A 21,046-nucleotide genomic window follows, 5' to 3' on the forward strand; every position below is an offset into this window, starting at 1 on the left:
ACTAATTTATGCATGATAAGTCATCAACTGCCGAGCCGAGAAGTTCGTGACAAATCGAATTTACTGTAAATTCGCTCATCTCTAGAGTTCACCATGACCACCTCCTCTGGCAGAGAATTCTCACTGCTCTTACAGTAAAGAACCCCTGTGTGTGCTGGTGTAAAAACCTTCTTTCCTCTAGACATAGAGGATGCTCCCTTGTTATAGATACAGTCCTGGGTCTAAATAGATCATGGGAGAGATCTCTGTACTGCCCCCTAATATACTTATACATAGTTATTAGGTCGCCCCTAAGCCTTCTTTTTTCTAAACGAAATAACCCTAATTCTGATAATCTTTCTGGGTACTGTAGTTCTCCCATTCCCCGTATTACCCTGGTTGCAGTCTTTGAACCCTCTGCAGCTCCACTATGTCTTTCTTGTACACTGGTGCCTAGTACTGTACACAATATTCTATGTGTGGTCTGACTAGTGATTTGTACAGCGGTAGAATTATTTTCTTGTCATGGGCATCTATGCCCCTATTAATGCACCCCATGATTTTATTTGCTTTGGCAGCAGCTGCCCGACACTGGTCACTACAGCTAAATTTACTATTAACTAAGACTCCTAAGTCCTTTTCCACGTCAGTGGTCCCAAGTGTTCTCCCATTTAATACAAAACCCCAGCCCGGATTTTTCTTCCACATGTGCATTACCTTACATTTATCAGTGTTGAACCTCTTCTGCCACTTCCCAGCCCAAACCTCCAACCTATCCAGATCCATTTGTAACAGTGCACTGTCCTGTATAGTGTTTACCGCTTTACAGAGTTTAGTATCAGCTGCAAAGATTGCTACTTTACTATTCAACCCCTCTACAAGGTCACTAATGAATATATTAAATAGAACAAGACCCAAGACTGACCCCCGTGGTACCCCACTAGTAACAGTCACCCAATCAGACTAAGTACCATTGACCTGTTGGGCACGAAGGGCGTATGTATACCCCCTTGCGTCCTGGTACTTAAGGATGAAGGGCGTATCCATATGCCCGTGGGAATTTCGGTCCCTGCCGCACGCCGGGCGGGGACCGGACCGGGGTAACTGCTGATATCGATCAGCAGGCACCACGCGCAAATGCCCAGGGGGGTCATTAGACCCCCCTCCATGTCGGCGATCGGCGCAAATCGCAAGTGAATTCACACTTGCGATTTGCGCTGATTCCGGGTCATTACGGGTCTATGGTGACCCTGTGACGCGGAATATAAGGGGGATCGTGGTTGTCTGAGACACCTACGATCCCACTGAAGGGATAGGAGTGAGGTGGCAGAGGTGACACCACTCCTATCCCTGCTATTGGTCGTCAGGAGCGACGACCAATAGCAGATCGGGGGCGGGGGATAAATTTTGTTTTCCCCGTTCTGCCCACCCACAATAGGCAGAGCAGGACAGGGAAATGACAGAGGACTGACGGCGAAGTCCACTTACCCATCCGGAGGCAGCGGGCGATGCTGATCGGCGTGCGGCAGAAGAGGACGGCTCCCTGGATGCTACGGAAGCCGGTAAGTTGCCTAGCAACATCTGGAGGGCTACAGTGGTCTCTAAACTGTAGCCCTCCAGATGTTGCAAAACTACAACTCCCAGCATGCCCAGACCGCTGTTTGGGCATGCTGGAATATGTAGTTTTGCAACATCTGGAGGGTCACAGTTTGGAGATCACTGTACAGTGGTCTATAAACTGTAGCCCTCCAGATGTTGCAAAACTGCAAATCTCAGCTTGCCCAAACAGCAAACAGCTGTCTCGGCATGCTGGGAGTTGTAGTTGCGTACATCCAGCTGTTGCATAACTACATATCCCAGCATGCCTTTCGGCGATCAGTACATGCTGGGAGTTGTAGTTTTGCAACAGCTGGAGGCACACTGGTTGGAAAATACTGAGTTAGGTAACAAAACCTAACTGAAGGTTTTCCAACCAGTGTGCCTCCAGCTATTGCAAAAGTACAACTCCCAGCATGCATGGTCTGTCAGTACATGCTGGAAGTTGTAGTTTTGCAACAGCTGGAGGCACACTGGTTGTAAAATACTGAGTTAAGTAACAGAACCTAACTGAAGGTTTTCCAACCAGTGTGCCTCCAGCTGTTGCAAAAGTACAACTCCCAGCATGCATGGTCTGTCAGTACATGCTGGGAGTTGTAGTTTTGAAACAGCTGGAGGTTTGCCCCCCCCCCCCCCCCATGTGAATGTACAGGGTACATTCACACAGGCAGGTTTACAGTAAGTTTCCTGCTTCAAGTTTGGGCTGCAGCAAATTTTTTGTGGCAGGGCAAACTCCTAGCAGGAAACTCACCGTAACACGTCAGTGCGAATGTACCCTAAAAGCACTACACTACACTACTCTAACACATAATAAAGGGTAAAACACAACATATACACCCCCTTACATGGCCCCCCCCCCCAATAAAAATGAAAAATGTATTGTATGGCAGTGTTTCCAAAACAGAGCCTCCAGCTGTTGCAAAACAACAACTCCCAGCATTTCTGGACAGCCACTGACTGTCCAAGCCTGCTGGGAGTTTAGCAATAGCTGGAGGCACCCTGTTTGGGAATCACTGGCGTAGAATACCCCTATGTCCACCCCTATGCAATCCCTAATTTAGTCCTCAAATGCGCATGGCGCTCTCTTACTTCGGAGCCCTGAAACAGTTTAGGGCCACATATGGGGTATTTCCGTACTCGGGAGAAATTGCACTACACATTTTGGGGGCTTTTTCTCCTTTTACCCCTTATGAAAAGGAAAAGTTGGGGGCTACACCAGCCTGCTAGTGTAAAAAAATTAAAGAAATTACACTAATATGCTGGTGTTGCCCCATACTTTTTATTTTCACAAGCAGTAAAAGGAAAAAAAGACCCCCAAAATTTGTAACACAATTTCTCCTGAGTACGGAATTACCCAATATGTGGACGTAACATTCTCTGCAGGCACACAACAAGGCTCAGGATTGAGAGCGCACCATGTACATTTGAGGCCTAAATTGGTGATTTGCACAGGGGTGGCTAATTTTACAGCGGTTCTGACATAAACGCAAAAACATAAATACCCACATGAGACTCCATTTTGGAAACTACACCCCTCACAGAACGTGACAAGGGGTATAGTGAGCCTTAACACCCCACAGATGTTTGACGAATTTTCATTAACCTCTTAAGGACGCAGGGCGTATGGATACGCCCTGCATTCCGAGTCCTTAAGGACGCAGGGTGTATCCATACGCCCGTGGGAATTCCGGTCCCCACCGCTAGCCGGTTGGGGACCGGAGCCGGATGCCTGCTGAAATCATTCAGCAGGCACCCTGGCACATCGCCCAGGGGGGTCCTGAGACCCCCCCATGTCGGCGATCGGAGAAAATCGCATGTTAATTCAGACATGCGATTTTCTCCTAATCCGGGCTGATCGGGTCTCTGGTGACCCGATCACCCGGAAAATAGGGCTGATCGGAGTTGTCAGCAACAACCCCGATCAGCGTAAAGGATTGGAGTGAGATCGCAAAGCTGCGATCTACTCCTATCCCCTGCCATTACTCAGAACAGAGTTCTGACCAATGGCAGCGCAGGACATGGGGTTGCCATGGCAACCCCCCCGTTCTGCCCGCCCCTGGATGTCAAGGGGCTCTGGAAAGAAGACGGAGGCCGTACCTGCAGCAGAAGATGCCTGGGGACCTGGGATCTTCGCTGGTGCCTGCAGGATCCTGATCAGGTAGAGAATCAACAGTAGGGGGGGGGAATTGAAAGTGAAAGTAAATCGATGTTTACTGTGGCAACCACTAGGGGGGCCAAACTGCAACTCCCAGCATGCCCAGAGAGCCAAAGGCTGTCTGGGCATGCTGGGAGTTGTAGTTTTGCAACATCAGGAGGGTCACAGTTTGGAGACCACTGTTACAGTGGTGCCCAAACAGTAGCCCTCCAGATGTTGCCAAACTACAACTCTCAGCATGCCTCGACTGCCCAGGCATGCTGGGAGTTGTAGTTCTGTAACATCTGTCCCTTCAGATTTAGCCATTTTCATGACATTTTTGAAAATTGCTGCTCTCTAATTTTTTCAAAAAGCAAAAGTATGTCCATTTTATGATGCCAACATAAAGTGGACATATTGTGTTTGTGAAGAAAAATAAAATGTATTTGGAATATCCATTTTCCTTACAATTAGAGAGCTTCAAAGTTAGAAAAATGCAAAATTTTCATGAAATTTTGGGATTTTTCACCAAAAAAGGATGCAAGTAACGCCGAAAATTTACCACCAAAATAAAGTAGAATATGTCACGAAAAAACAATCTCAGAATCAGAATATTCGGTAAAAGCGTTTTCACGTTATTAATTTGTAAAGTGACGGTGGTCAGAATTGCGAAAAAGGGCTCAGTCCTTAAGGTGAAAAAGGGCTGCGTCCTTAAAGGGTTAAATTGGGATGGGAAAATGAAAAAAAAAAATGTTTTCACTAAAATGCTGGTGTTACCCTAAATTTTTCATTTTCACAAGGGAAAATAGGAAAAAAGCCCCCAAAAATACCCCATATGTGGATGTAAAGTGCTCTGCTGGCACACTAAAATGCTCAGAAGAGAAGGTGCGCCATTGGGATTTTGAAAAAAAAATTTGTCCGGAATTGAAGGCCACATGTGTTTACAAAGCCCCCATAGTGACAGAACAATGTACTAAGGGGTACAGTGAGCATTTACGCCCCACAGGTGTCTGACAGATTTTTGGAACAGTGGTCTGTGAAAAAGAACAACGTAATTTTTCATTTGCACAGCCCACTGTTCCAAAGATCTGTCAAACGCCAGTGGGGTGTAAATACTTACTGCACCACTTATTAAATTCTGTGAGGAGTGTAGTTTCCAAAATGGGGTCACATGTGGGGAGGGTCCACTGTTCTGGCACCACGGGGGGCTTTGTAAATGCACATGGCCCCAGACTACCATTCCAAACTAATTCTCTTTCCAAAAGCTCAATGGTGCTCCTTCTCTTTGGAGCATTGTAGTGCGCCAGCAGAGCATTTTACGTCCTAACATGGGGTATTTCCATACTCAGAAGAAATGGTGTTACAAATTTTGGGGAGCATTTTCTCCCATTACCTTTTGTAAAAATTGTAAATTTGGGGAAAAAACTGCACTTCAGTGAAATTTTTATTTTTATTTACACATCCGATTTTAACGAAAAGTCGTCAAACACCTGTGAGGTGTTAAGGCTCACTGGACCCCTTGTTATGTGCCTAGAAAGGTGTAGTTTCCAAAATGGTATGACATGTGGGGTTTTCTGCTGTTCTGGCACCATAGGGGCTTTCTAAATGTGACATGCCCCCCAAAAACCATTTCAGCAAAATTCACTCTCCAAAATCCCATTGTTGCTCCTTCCCTTCTGAGCCCTCTACTGCGCCTGCCGAACACTTGACATACACATATGAGGTATTTCCTTAATCGAGAGAAATTGGGTTACAAATTTTGGTGGGCTTTTTCTCCTATTAACACCTGTAAAAATTCAAAAACTGAGTCTACAAGAACACATGAGTGTAAAAAGTGAAGATTTTGAATTTTCTCCTTCACTTTGCTGCGATTCCTGTGAAACACCTAAAGGGTTAACAAACTTACTGAATGTCATTTTGGATACTTTGATGGTGCAGTTTTTATAATTGGGTCATTTGTGGGGTATTTCTAATATGAAGACCCTTCAAATCCACTTCAAAACTGAACTGGTCCCTGAAAAATTCAGATTTTGAAAATTTTGTGAAAAATTGGAAAATTGCTGCTGGACTTTGAAGCCCTCTGATGTCCTACAAAAAGTAAAAACATGTCAACTTTATGATGAAAACATAAAGTAGACATATTGTATTTGTGAATCAATCTATAATTTATTTGGAATGTCTATTTTCCTTACAAGCAGAGAGCTTCAAAGTTAGAAAAATTCAAAATTTTCACATTTTTCATAAAATTTTTGAATTTTTCACCAAGAAATGATGCAAGTATCGACAAAAATTTACCACTTCCATAAAGTAGAATATGTCACGAAAAAACTATCTCAGAATCAAATTTATAAGTAAAAGAATCCGAGAGTTATTAATGCTTAAAGTGACAGTGGTCAGATTTGCAAAAAATGCTCCCATCCTTAGGGTCTTAATGGGCTCCGTCCCCAAGGGGTTAATAACCACCCTCTGTTTCCTATCACTGAGCCAGTTACTTATCCACATGCACACATTTTCCCCCAGTCCAATCCTTCTTATTTTATGCACCAACCTTTTATGGGCACCGTATCAAATGCTTTGGAAAAATCCAGATATATGACATCCAGCGATTGCCCCCGGTCCAGTCTGGAGTTCACCTCCTCATAAAAGATGATCAGGTTAGTTGGACAGGACCGATCCCTCATAAAGCCATGCTGATATGGAGTCATGCATTTATTTCAACATACTCCAAAATAGCATTCCTTAGAAAACCCTCTAACAATTTACATAGAACGGAGGTAAAATTAACCGGTCTATAATTTCCAAGGTCACCTTTCGACCCCTTTTTAAATATTGCCACCATATTTGCAATGTGCCAGTCCTGGGGAACAGTCCTTGTTACTATAGAGTCCCTGAATATTAAATATTGGGGTCTATTACATTACTTAATTCCTTTAGAACACAGGGGTGAATGCCATCTGGACCTGGTGATTTGTCTATTTCGATTTTTTGTAGGTGGCACTGTACTTCTTCCTGGGTTAGACAGGTGACCTGTACTGGGGAGTTTACCTTATCTCAAATAATTTCACCTGGCATTTCATTTTCTGCAGTGAATACAGTGGAGAAGAATTTGTTTAATATATTTGCTTCTTCCTGATCCCCGTTTATAATTTCTTCCTCATCATTTTTTTTAACCCCTTAAGGACTGAGCCCTTTTTCACCTTAAGGGCTGAGCCCTTTTTTGCAATTCTGACCATTGTCACTTTATGCATTAATAACTCTGGGATGCTTTTACTGAATATTCTGATTCGGAGATAGTTTTTTTTTATGACATATTCAACTTTAACATAGTGGTAGCTTTTTGTTGTTACTTTTTCTAACTATGAAACTCTCTGCTTGTAAGGAAAATGGATATTCCAAATAAATTATATATTTATTTATTCACATATACAATATGTCTACTTTATATTTGCATTATAAAGTTTACATGTTTTTACTTTTGGGAGACTTCAGAGGGCTTCAAAGTTCAGCAGCAATTTTTCACAAAATTTTCAAAATCGGAATTTTTTGGGGACCAGTTCAGTTTTGAAGTGGATTTGAAGGGCTTTCATATTAGAAATGCCCCATAAATGACCCTATTATAAAAACTGCACTGTCAAAGTATTCAAAATGACATTCAGAAAGTGTGTTAACCCTTTAGGTGTTTCACAGGAATAGCAGTAAGGTGAAGGAGAAAATTAAAAATCTTCATTTTTTTTACACTCGGATGTTCATAAAGATCCAGTTTTTGAAATTTTACAAGGGGTAAAAGGAGAAAAAGCCCCCCATTGTAACCCTATTTGTTGTTGGATGTCAAGTGCTCTGTGGATGCACTACAAGGCTCAGAAGGGAAGGAGCGACAATGGGATTTTAAAGAGCTGGAGGCACATTGGTTGTGAAACACAGAGTTTGTTACTTAACTCAGTGATTCACAACCAGTGTGCCTCCAGCTGTTGCAAAACTATAACTCCCAGCATGTACAGTCTCTCAGTCCATACTGGGAGTTGTATTTTTGCAACAGCTGGAGGCACACTGGTTGCAAAACACTGAGTTAGGTAACAAACTCTGTTTTGCAACCAATGTGTCTCAAGCTGTTGCAAAACTGCAACAATCAGCATGCATTGCTAGCAAGGGCATGTTGGGAGTTGTAGTTATGCAACAGCTGGATGCACACTTTTTCATAGAAAAAAAATGTGCCTCCAGCTGCTGCATAACTACAACCCTCAGCATGCACAGACTACCAAAGCACATGCTGGGAGTTGTAGATGGAACTCCAGCTGTTGCAAAACTACAACTCCCAGCATGCCCTTTGGCTTTGCATGCTGAGAGTTGTTGCTAAGCAACAGCAGGAAGTGAACAGGCCTCACCTCCTGCTATATTATGCCGCCGGGACCGCCGCTGCAACTGATCTTGCTGCTCCTGTCGCCGTCACCGCTCCTACGGGGACCCCGCCGGACCAAGGAAAGGTAGGAGACCCCCGGCAGCCCCGATCGTCGCCATGATCGCCGTCCCGATCCTCGCCCAGCAGGGTTGTGATTGGACGGTCATTCCGACCGATCAATCACGTGATCGTAAGGCGGCACCCGTGCCACCTCACTCCTGCTGGGTAAGGGTGAATGGGGTTTGCCGATATGGGGGTACCTCAGGGCCCCCCTGGGTGATATGCTGGGATGCCTGCTGAACGATATCAGCAGGCATCCTGGTCCGGTCCCCATACGCCCTGAGTCCTTAAGGACTCGGAAACGGGGGCATATGGATACGCTCTGCATCCTTAAGGGGTTAAAGGGCCAACACTTTCATTTTTAACCTTTTTAGCTATTTATATAATTAAAAAAACATTTTGGGGTTAGTTTTACTCCCATTATTTTTATACTCTTTTTATAATCCTCATAGGATAATTAATATATTATATCTGTCTGCACCTTGACGTCTGATTTTCAGTAATTTTTTTGATTACTTATGTTTATGGCACTATTGGTTATAGTGTACCTCAGCATCTCAGTACAGACACCAGCCACTACTTATTTTAGTGTGTAGCCACTCAATATCTTTATTCTATCAGAACTGGCATCAGGCAAAGGAATACTCCAGGGTCCAGATTTAGAAACTAAAAACTAGGAGACAATAAAATAGGCCTCTTTTTTTTGCTTCCCCCCGCCAAAAAAGTGGCCTCCCTGCATAATCTGCTGCTTCAAAAGCACCTTGCTAGTCAAATGTGAGCTTTTCAACTCTACCCAATATGATCCTGAAGTGGAGATACTCTAGTCTCGGATGCGTTCTCATCCCTCTGCCACAATTTATGCTTACGCAGTGAGAAAAACATAGTTTAGTTTTTCTAAAGCAGTTCTCTAAGTCCCTTTCGTGATTGGAGGAGCTCTATGTCCACGGTACTAAAACTAAACTAAAAGTGTCACTATTTTATAATCATTTTGTGCATGGCGGCACTGCCTCCTCCACCCCCCACCCCCCATTATATTTGCATTCCTGGGAACTGGGTATTGGCCTAACAGATGACCTACATTGTGGTGTGCTCCAATGTTCCCACAAAATCCACTTCAAATTGCTTACTGGTGGTACAAAACTCCGGAAGCTCTCCTTCGTTTTGGGGTATCTAATACTAAATTGTGTTGGAGATGAAACAGTGCGGTAGGTACATTCGAGCACATATGGTGGACATGCCCCATTCTGCAGCCATTTTGGAAGGAGGTGGAAGATACTATTAACTCAGTGTGTAACTGTTCCATTTCCCTATCCATTACTTTTATAGCCTTAGCCTTACCAACTCCCTCCTTCAAACTGCCTACCAGATCTTTACCCAACCACATGCTAGCTGCTGCGTCTTAGCTCATCCCACTACTATGACGACAATGACCCGCCCTCTAAGGCTCAATGGATAGAGAAATTAAACCAGATATGTCCCCTGAAGGATCTAACTAGTTAGCACTCTCACCCATGACAAATTTGAAACTCAGTGGAGTCCATGGCTTCCCTACAAACACCCCGAGCCCACCCAACCCAATAGTGCTGGTTAACCCAAGCCTCAAAACATACCTTCTAGACTATTGCCACTGTCTTTTCATCCCCCCCCCCCCCCACATCTACACCCCTCCCTGGTCCCCTCGACACAAGCCTGGCCGGGCACTAAGCAAAACTAATCTACACTATACTAAATGGAATTCAATTGAATTGAATTGTATTTTTTTCACTTTTCCAATGACACATGATGCACCTGTTTTTTTTTTTTTTTTTTTTTTTTTTTACTATATTTAAGGCCATGTACTCTCGGTGCAACTGCTTCTTTGCACCTCTGTCTACAACCTGGCTCAGGTTGATTTGCTACATGCATCAATTTGTTGATGTTTTTCTTGGTTACTTTGTTTCTCAATAAAAAGAAATTTGTGAAAAAAAAGAAAAAAACTTTGACAGTGAACGCAGAATAACCATTTAAGGCCATGTTACTTGTATTTTCTGAATGTAATCAAACATATAGTATTTCTACTGTTGTTTAACATAATTACACATTGAAAGTGTTGAGAATGAATGTGGAATAACCATCTAAGGCAAAGTTATGTGTATTTTCTGGTTTTTATCAAACATATAGTATTTCTACCTGGGTTTAAAATAAATACGCATTTAAAGCATTGAGAGTGAAAGTGGACTAGTAGGGTAGGTTAGTGAAAAATCACCCCACTTGAATGCATTGAATAGGTTGAGAGCAAACACAGATTAGCCATCTATGGCCAAGTTGCCTGTATTTTCTGAGTTTAATCGCACATACAGTATTCTACCGGTGTTTAACATAAATACATGTTTAAAGCATTGAGAGTAAAGTAGACTAGAAGGGTAGGTTAGTGAAAAATTATTTATTTATTTTTGTTTTCATTTTTTTCTGCTAACCCTTCCAATTTTTTATTCATTTTGGAATTTGTTGTGCTGTGATCTGTAATTTTTAATGGTACCATTTTTGTTGTGATGGGAATTTTTTTTATTTTCTATATGAAGTGACCATAAATTTGCATTTCTAGACTTTGGTATTTTTTTTTAAGGTTTACACCAATGACCATTCGGTTAAATTAACATTATATTTTAATAGTTCAGTCATTTGCGCAGGCAGCGATACCACAAGTTTGCTTTTAATCTTTTTAAATTATTTTATTTATATAACTGGAAAAGTGGGGTAGTTTGAACTTTTATTAGGGGAGGGTTATACTTATTTATAATTTTTTACAATTTTGTTTTTCATTCACCATAGGGGACTATAACATCAGATCTTTCAATTCCCAACACTGATCAATGCTGGAGAGACAATGCATTATAGTGACACAGGCCTTGGGGGATAGAATCACAAACAATTGAGGCAATGAAAGTGAACACAGGGTTGGGAGAAAGGGTAATATGGCATTGTTAACAATGTAGATTAAGTTGGCACTATATAAATGTCAATAATAATAATTATAGGGCAGAGAGATAGGGCTAGAGGGACAAAGTAGCAGAGGGCTAGGGGCCGGGTTCAGGTGAGTGGGTGAACATAGTGGCACAGGGTTTGGGGACCAACTGGACACACAGGAAGTTGAATTCAAGCCCCACTCCATTTGCTAGAAGCAGAGTTGACCAATTTCAGCCAGTAGCTGATTGGGAATTTCCTTCTTGTTAACAGGAGATCAGGAAATTGAGATCGGCAGATATCTGGTCAGCATAAGAATGGTAGTGGTACAAGGTTCGGGAGGTGAGTAATGCTTAAATTATTCCAAACAGCATAGAGATTTCAGGAGGCACTGTGTTGAATGTGTATAAAAGGTGAGTGCTTCCTGAAATCTCTATGCTGTTTGGACTAGGCTAACTCTTTCTGTTGGGACTGAGCACCCATGTTGGGAGTCTGTTTGACTTACATTGCCCCACGCTACTGGCCATTGCGTATAGTCATTAAGGTGGATTAGCTTGTGCGGGTACTCACCCCTTATTGTATTTTTACTTGGAAATGCTTAAAATTATTGTTTTCACCCAGTCTGCCTTTAAAAAAAAAAAAAAATTATCATGCCACCATTTTAAGTATGGAAGCAATTTACCAAATCATGAATGCATGGCATTCCTATTGCAAAGGGAGCCTTATAGCAGTTCTTAAGATGTACCCTCTTTACAGTGTCATTAACACCAACAAACCCCTATGAGAGGATGGCTTGTTTGTCCCTCATCTCTTTTCCATGGTACTAGGGCTAATTCCCCACATACATGTATAGAAGGGATTACTAAACAGGTTCTTACTACCAACTAAAACAAGGTGCAAGGGCAATTTGGGATTTTTTTTCTCTCCATGAGCGCTACAACACTTTTACATGTTAACTTAACAATTGGCAAACAAACATTATATATATATATATATATATATATATATATATATATATATATATATATATAGATATATATATATATTAAATGAAATCTTGGGATAACTTAGATAACTACCATACAACATAGGGATCTTTCTTTTCATACAGTATTTGGCAATTATGGAAAATAAACAATTTGACATTTTCTAGATTTGGTATATATCCAGTAAACCTATGGCTTATCAAATATTGTACTTACCCACCACAGTAGGACAAATGCTGAGCTATTGAGTACGCAGCAGGATCTCTGTCTAGAGCTAATACTTTAATATTAGGAGCCTGCTTCAGAATTGATGTGGTGTGACCTCCTGCCCCAAAAGTCATATCCAATATAGTCTAGACCAGGAAAGAAAAAAATAAATTAAAATTGAATTCATGCCTTTGATTACACAATTAAATATTTGAGGATTCAGATGGCTTGTACCAACAGTATGAATTTGCATCTGGGATAAGCATGTGTATACATGGAATTAGTCTATCATTTATACCCTGATTTATTATGTAAAGCATAACTCCCAAACTTGATGGCTTCACAGCTTTAGAAACCAGATTGGTTGAATTATATGGAATTACTTTGGTGTTTTTTTTTCAACCCACTCACTATGTAACTCAAACCCCAGAAGAAATAGAGCATTTTATAGATTTTAAATTTCCACACAGCAAAAATCGCTTCTTGATCCCTTCTGGACTACAGTAATGTTATGTGTAATATTTCCTTATTGGCATAAAATAAAATACAGTACCACGGTACTAGAATAGTAGAAAAAATAAGAATACTAAATGTAACAAGAGCATATACATATGCAGAGGCAACACCAAAATATGTAAAAAAATCGAAATTCCATCATATAACATATTTACAATATAAAAGGAAAAATATGCATATGGAGAAGAAAAAGGCAGGTACAGAAATCATCCCTAGAATATCAATAAACAAGGGGGAAAAACTTAATAACTTGACCAGAACAAATCTTGCACAAACCTTTCCATAACTATAAAGAGTAGAGGTGCACCGAAATGGAAATTTCAGAACCGAAACAAAACCGAAATAAAAAAAAAATGTCCGGCCGAAACCGATACCGAAAATGACTTCTCCCCGTCTTCTGGTAAAATGCAGCGCTCCGCTCATTAGATTAGATTCCCCCACATTAGATTGCCAGCTCCCCCACATTAGGTCAGGAGTTCCCCCACATTAATAGGCAGCTCCCCCACATTAATAGGCAGCTCCCCAACAATAGTAGGCAGCTCCCCAACAATAGTAGCAGTTCCCCAACAATAGTAGGCAGCTCCCCCACATTAGGTCAGCATTTCCCCCACAATAGTAGGCAGGTTCCCCACAATAGTAGGCAGTTCCCCCACAATATTAGGCAGCTCCCCCCACAATATTAGGCAGCTCCCCCCACAATATTAGGCAGCTCCCCCCCACAATATTAGGTCAGCAGTTCCTCCACAAAAGTAGGCAGCTTCCCCCCACCCCACAGACATACAGCTTCCAGCCATATACAGTGTATGGCTGGAGGCTGTATGTCTGTACTGCTGCCCCCACAGTGATCCGGTCACCGCTCCTCCGGCCCGGGATCACATCTACTGCTATGGCCTATGGACCATAGCAGTAGGTGCCGGGACCGGAGGAGCGGTGGGTGACCAGAACACTGAAGAAGATGACGCGCCGCCGGTCACTTACCACGCCCCGGCCAGCGCGCGCTCTCCTGTGACGATCCTGCGGTCCTCCTGCGTCTCTATGGTTGTACGCATGGGACATCCCGTGCCGTGCGTACAGCCATAGAGGCGGAGAAGCGAAGGACCGAAGGAGGATGCGTGCTGGCCGGGGAATGGTGAGTGACCGGCGGACATCCTTACGTCCCGAAAAGATTTTTCGGGACACAGGGATGTCCGGGATAGGAATACTTCTTTTTATGTGCCCGAGCCGCCTCCCGTGTGTGGCTGCAGGCGGGGGCCGAACAGAGCATATAAAAACTAATACTGTATACTTAAAACCAGGGGGCCTCCAGCTGTTGTGAAACTACAACTCCCAGCATGCCCGGACAGCCTTTGCCGGTCCGGGCATGCTGGGAGTTGTAGTTTCAAAGCTGGAGGCCCCCTGGTTTTTAGTATACAGTATTAGTTTTTATATGCTCTGGCCGGCCCCCGCCTGCAGCCACACACGGAAGCCGGCCCGGGCACATAAAAAGAAGTATTCCTATCCCGGAGAGAGCGCCCCCCCCAGATGTTGCGCCCAGTGCGGCCGGCTCCCCCTGCACCCCCCACGCTACGCCTCTGGCACTGGCAGTGTTTGTAACTTGTGCTGTGGGCGGGCAGGGGAGGTGGGTCATTATCGGCAAATTTTTTGTTGTTTCGGCATTTCCCCAAAATAGCTATTTTTGGCCGATATGTAACATTAACATCATGATATAAAAAATTATTTTAAGAGGGTATATAAGGTTGAGCAAGAGGAGAAGAAAAAGAATAGGAAAAGCGGGGAGGGTAAAAATTATTTAAATTGGAGGGGAAGGTGAAGAGGGGGAAGATGGTAAGAGGAGGAGGAGAAGGTGGAACATACAAGCTAAAGACAAAGAGAACACATCAACAGTGAAGCCAAATCAAATTTATGAGACCAACCCTGAGCCTCAGCCACAATATTCCTATACATCCAATAAATTCAGTGTCATTACGGCGGCATTGCGCAGGGGTCACCGGCCGGCCAGATGCGCCAATACAATACTTTTCACACATAGCGCAGCGGCAGCCATATAAAGTTGTCACGCCCCCTCCCAAAGACTTGAATTGAGGGTGCGGGGCATGACATCACATGGGGTGGAGTCGTGACGTCACGATACTACAGCCCTGTGGTCGTCATGCTACACTCTGGGCCTCCAGCACTGCGGAGAGCTCGCAAAGGTGGGTGTGGAATGACAGTTTTCGGGGGGTCCCCAGAGGCGGGTCCCCCACGATCAAACATCTTATAAATAAGATGTATTAGGGCCAGAGTACTCCTTTAATGTGGGCCAGTGCCAGTATGTGCCATGTATTCCATTTTTGACGCGTTACTGATGAATATGTGCAATGTACAATCAAATTGTAATGTGAACTCAAGTTTAGCTGTATTATCCAACACAGCCCATATACAAGATCTTCTAATACTGGACAATCTCTTTAACCCCTTAAGGACCGGGGGGTTTTCCATTTTTGCATTTTGGTTTTTTGCTCCTTGCCTTTAAAAAATCATAACTCTTTCAATTTTGCACCTAAAAATCCATATGATGACTTATTTTTTGCGCCACCAATTCTACTTTGTAATGATGTCAGTCATTTTGCCCAAAAATCTACGGTGAAACAGAAAAAAAAAATCATTGTGCGACAAAATTGAAGAAAAAAAACGCCATTTTGTAACTTTTGGGGGCTTCCGTTTCTACGTAGTACATTTTTCGGTAAAAATAACACCTTATCTTTATTCTGTAGGTCCATACGATTAAAATGATACCCTACTTATATAGGTTTGATTTTGTCGGACTTCTGGAAAAAATCATAACTACATGCAGGAAAATGTATACGTTTAAAATTGTCATCTTCTGACCCCTATAATTTTTTTATTTTTCCGTGTATGGGGCGGTATGAGGGCTCATTTTTTGCGTCGTGATCTGAAGTTTTTAACGGTACCATTTTTGCATTGATAGGACTTATTGATCGCTTTTTAGTCATTTTTAAATGATATAAAAAGTGACCAAAAATGCACTATTTTGGAATTTTTTTGCGCGCACGCCATTGACCGAGCGGTTTAATTAATGATATATTTTTATAATGTGGACATTTCCGCACGCGGTGATACCATATATGTTTATTTTTATTTACACTGTGTTTTTTTTTTTATTGAAAAGGGGGGTGATTCAAACTTTTAATAGGGGAGGAGTTAAATGATCTTTATTCACTTTTTTTTTGCAGTGTTATAGGTCCCATAGGGACCTATAACACTGCACACACTGATCTTCATCATTGATCACTGGTTTCTCATAAGAAACCAGTGATCAACGATTCTGCCGCATGACTGCTCATGCCTGGATCTCAGGCAATGAGCAGTCATTCGGCGATCGGACAGCGAGGAGGCAGGTAGGTGCCCTCCCGCTGTCCTGTCAGCTGTTCAGGATGCCGCGATTAGCCGCGGCTATCCCGAACAGCCCGACTGAGCTAGCTGGCCACTTTAGGTTTCGCTTTTATCCGCGCGGCTCAGCTCTGAGCGCGCGGCTAAAGGGTAAATAGCGCACGGCGCTGCGCGCTATTAGAGGCGGGTCCCGGCTTCACTATGACGCCGGGCCCGCCGTGATATGACGCGGGGTTACTGTGTAACCCCGCGTTATATCAGGAGAGCAGGACCAAGGACGTACCGGTAAGTCCTTGGTCCTTAAGGGGTTAAGAGGTTAAAGGGGTACTCCGGTAGAAAACTTTTTTTTTTTTTTTTTTTTTTAAATCAACTGGTGCCAGAAAGTTAAACAGATTTGTAAATTACTTACTTAAAATCTTAATCCTTCTAGTACTTATTAGCTGCTGAATACTACAGAGGAAATTATTTTCTGTCCAGAGTAGAAGAAAATCCCCATAGCAAACATATGCTGCTCTGGACAGTTCCTAAAATGGACAGAGATGGCAGCAGAGAGCACTGTGGTCATGATGTCAGCAGAGAGCACGGTGTTCCAAAAATAAAATAATTTCCTCTGTAGTATTCAGCAACTAATAAGTACTGGACGGATTAAGATTTTTTAATAGAAGTAATTTACTAATCTGTTTAACTTTCTGGCACCAGTTGATTTAAAAAAAAAAAGTTTTCCACCAAAGTACCCCTTTAATGATCCAAATGCTTTAGGAAGGCACTCGTAGTTATGTCTATGGTACTAAAACAGGATATTCCTAACAACAAAAATCTGTTTAATCAGAATTTTTTTTGTCATGCTTCAAACATTTTACTTTGGCTTGTCAGTGGTAAATGTTACAATATTAACATATATTTAGTTGACTATAATTCAGTAGTTCCACATTACTACAATGAGAATGTAATGTGTATTGTGAAAAATGTCTGTTATAACCAATAAAGTAAAGCTTGTAATATTTCCAGCATCAGTAGGCCCATCAAGCTTTAACATTATAAACCAAAGCATCTGGTGATTGAGGCTACTCATGGATGATAATACTTGCATAGTAGTATAAGCACTTATTGAAATTAACTATTCCTAAAACATAATGGATGATGAAGCTAATTAAGATAAAACACAAATTTCTAAAGAAATATATATCTTATCAACAGGCAGCCAGTGCCACATAAATAAAACCTGATAGAAATATTAAAAAAGGAAAGGCTTGGTCCCATAATTATAACAAAAATACTAGTGTAAAATACTAGGTTCAACTTACATTTACTGAAAAAAGTATGGTATGTAACAAAAAACCACATCTACAAACGTCTCAACGTTAGCCTTTACTCATAGCAAGATATGGATTTATGAGAAAACCTTTTGAAGTGTCAGAACCTATAGGGTTAAAAGGTTCTGACAGGTTCTTTGTTGTTTTTTGTTGCTGGGTTACGCCTGGCTGTCTGGACTGGTCAGCTGACCTTGAATGGAGCACCTGCACTGGCTCCATATAAGCTGGCAGTCCACTCCCAGTCTTTGCCTGCTAAAGAGCTCAGTTTGTACTCCTAGCTAGCTTTCTACTGTACGTGCAATATCTGGCATTTTGACCCTTTGGCTCCGCTATAACATGAAGCTTCTACTTCAATAGTATTTAACCTTTTAAGGACGCCGGGCGTATGCATACACCCGGCATCCCGAGTCCTTAAGGATGTGGGGCATATGCATACGCCCGTGGGAACTCCGGTCCCCGACGCTAGCCAGTTGGGGACCAGAATGCCTGCTAAAATCATTCAGCAGGCATCCCGGCACATCGCCGAGGGGGGTCCTGAGACCCCCCCCATGTTGGCGATCGCAGAAAATCGCATGTCAATTCAGACATGCAATTTTCTGCTATTCCGGGCTGATTGGGTCTCTGGTGACCCGATCACTCAGAAAATAGGGATGATCGGAGCTGTCAGTGACAGCCCCGATCATTCTGAGGGCTAGGAGCAAGGTCGCAGTGCTGTAATCTCCTCCTATCCCTTGCCATTGGTCAGAACTGATTTTTCTCAAAAGTATGCCCGTTCTGTAGTATAAAACAAAACAAATCTTTACTTTTCTTCTGCCCTCCAGCAATGCCTCGGTGTTCTGCTCCCGGCCTTGTAGCTATTGTCCTCTTGAGCAGCAGCCCAACGTGTTGGGCCTGGAAAGCACCCACCCAGACCCAGTGTGTGACAAGCAGTGTGACCAGTGTGTGAAATATAAAAAAAAATGACCAAGCATGAAGTTCCGTTTGAATCTACTCTTTTCAACAGAGAGATGTTCTTACAGTAAAATATACGAGTAAGTATTTGCAGGCTAAATTCATAACACCTATAATCTGGTTTAGTTTGCAACAGAACCCTGATCCAGAAATTATCCCAGAATTTTCCAATCAACAAAAACACACCAATATTTTTAAAGAAAGAATATGGTGGGCTACGTTCAAAATTTCTTCCTACTGGCACATGGCTTCTTAAATTGGTCTCAGACCAAATAAGCACAAAGGTAGGCAAATATGAGGTGCAACAAAAATCAGTAAACTCATGCTGCCATATTCATTGAAAAGGGCTACTTTCTAGATATAGAAGAAGCTCAGAAATTTCATAAAAAGGTGTACACATATATATATATATATATATATATATATATATATATATATATATGTACTAAACAGATACATGATCTTGATGAATTGATGTATATTTTAATTAACTTTTTTTTTCTTTTTCCTTATCTCAAGATATGTGGATTTATGGTTATTATGGAAAGGTGAGTGTTTTTATTTTCCAATTTTATTGATAACTGCATTTGCATGAAATAGTTACAACATTCTAAAAAAAGAAATAAATAAATAAACCTTTGTATTGCTACTTCACTGTGAGCTAAATCTGTATGGAACTTTAGCCTAAAGAAACATTTTGCGACCAAAGCCTCCATCAGGCCAAACCTATTTGATGCGGCTTAATCTAGAGTCAGATGAAGAGTCCATGGTATCTCAATGAAGACAAAGATAATTTGGATTATGAAGTTGAAGTTTTAGATGTTAGTGTGCATTATTACACTCAATTGTTGTGTCTAAAGACCCCTAACCACTACTGACTAAATTCCTCCTGCTCCAAAAATATATTTTCAAAAATAAGTTCTCTTCTTCAAAAGCTTCATGAAAAAAAATATAAAAAAAACAAAGTCAGAAGGACTCCCACACCACTTCAAACTATCTAAAACACTACGTCTGAAAATGTTTCCTTGCGATCAAGTTCAATTCTTTTTAATCAGATATAACTAAATCACATTATTTCTCCATGTCCCTGCAAATAACAGAAAGGAATGTCACAATAGTTAAGTTATGATTTTCTGACAGATATACCCAGAGGAATTTAATAATCCATTTATGATGGTGCTGAGCAAAAAAAATAAAAAAAATACTCCCAGTTACCTTCTGGGTTCAGCTATTAAACTCAAAATGTATAGTAAGTAAAATATGGAAACCTGACACAAATCCATTCAAGCAGTATATATAATAAATTTAATATCAGGTAAACCTATTTAAACAGTTAATTTCTTGAAAGAAACCATGTGACCATCACAAATAATCCAATCATGTAGCACTTTTCGGAAAGTTTTCATTGCACCTTATAAAACTGCAATTAAGGGGTTATATATCTTTCAGAAAAGGGTTGGAAAGCAAATTTTAAATATTTGAGATGTATCAAACCAAACAAAAGTCATAATTACTAGATTCTAGAGAAGATTTGGACTTCAGGGGGAGTGGGAATTGGCTTGCACCTATTGCACATTTGTGTCTTGTTTTTGATCTACCGTGCAGGTTAAAATAATTCTATGGATTTACAGATCATTACATAAAAAATATGGTGGTGGTGGTGGGGGAGATTTATCATTGGCTTCCATCTTTAGTTTGGTGTATATTTTTCCACACATGCCGTTTTGCTCAGAAATTTCTCAAATTTTAAACATCCCCATATCTCAAGCAAGATATTGGATAGATGGCCTCATATTTGACTCTAGAATGTTCTATTATACAGTGGACTCTATGGTCTATTCAATGATTTATGGAGGTCTGTAGAACCTGAGGTGTAGCTTATACTGTAGGGTTTTTGCAATTTTTCTAAACTTTGCACAGCCGGCCTTGGGGTAAACTTACTGGGATGTCCCCTTCTAGAAAGATTTTCCTAGGAAGAACACAGCCCACAATGGCCTTGAGGACACAGCAATTCTCATTTTTGCATTTTTATTTTTTCTTCTCTCCTTTTAGGAGCCATAACTCTTATTCTTCCACCGACAGACCCATATAAGGGCTTGTTTTTTGTGCAACCAATTGAACTTTGTAATGACACCTTTAATCTTACTATAAAATGTACTACAAAACAAAAAAAGTTATTATGAGTTTTGAGAAATTAATAAGAAAGCCAAATTTTTTTGTTGTGGGGGTGGGGGGGTGTTCTGTTTTTACACAGTGCACTTTATGGCATGAATGACATGTTCTCTTTATTCTGCAGGTCAATGCAATTACAATACCCAATTTATAGAATTTTTCTATTATTGCATTTAAAAAGAAAATTAGTATGCGTAAAATTGTCCTTTTCTGACCCCTATAACTTTTTTATTTTTCCGTAGGTTTCAATTTTTGTGGCCTGGTCAGTAGATTTTACTTGTACCATTGTTGTTTTGATTTTTTATTATTATAAAAAAAAAAATCAGATATATGATTTAAAAATCATAATTTTTGGTGTTTGGCATTTTTTTCATATTTACCATGTGGGATTATAAACACTATG

General features: G+C 41.3%; 1 protein-coding gene across 4 annotated transcripts in view; it reads right to left on the bottom strand.

The window, feature by feature from the left end:
- Positions 1-21,046, bottom strand: part of METTL15 (methyltransferase 15, mitochondrial 12S rRNA N4-cytidine) — a 322,508-nt gene that overhangs the window by 131,516 nt on the left and 169,946 nt on the right. For all 4 annotated transcript variants that reach the window (XM_056526684.1, XM_056526683.1, XM_056526681.1 and 1 more), the window contains one exon: positions 12,311-12,447. In XM_056526684.1, the coding sequence (XP_056382659.1) occupies positions 12,311-12,447 (137 nt within the window). The remainder of the gene's footprint in view (positions 1-12,310; positions 12,448-21,046) is intronic.

The sequence above is a fragment of the Hyla sarda genome, chromosome 6 (genome assembly GCF_029499605.1).
Source record: "Hyla sarda isolate aHylSar1 chromosome 6, aHylSar1.hap1, whole genome shotgun sequence".
Lineage (NCBI taxonomy): Eukaryota > Metazoa > Chordata > Amphibia > Anura > Hylidae > Hyla > Hyla sarda.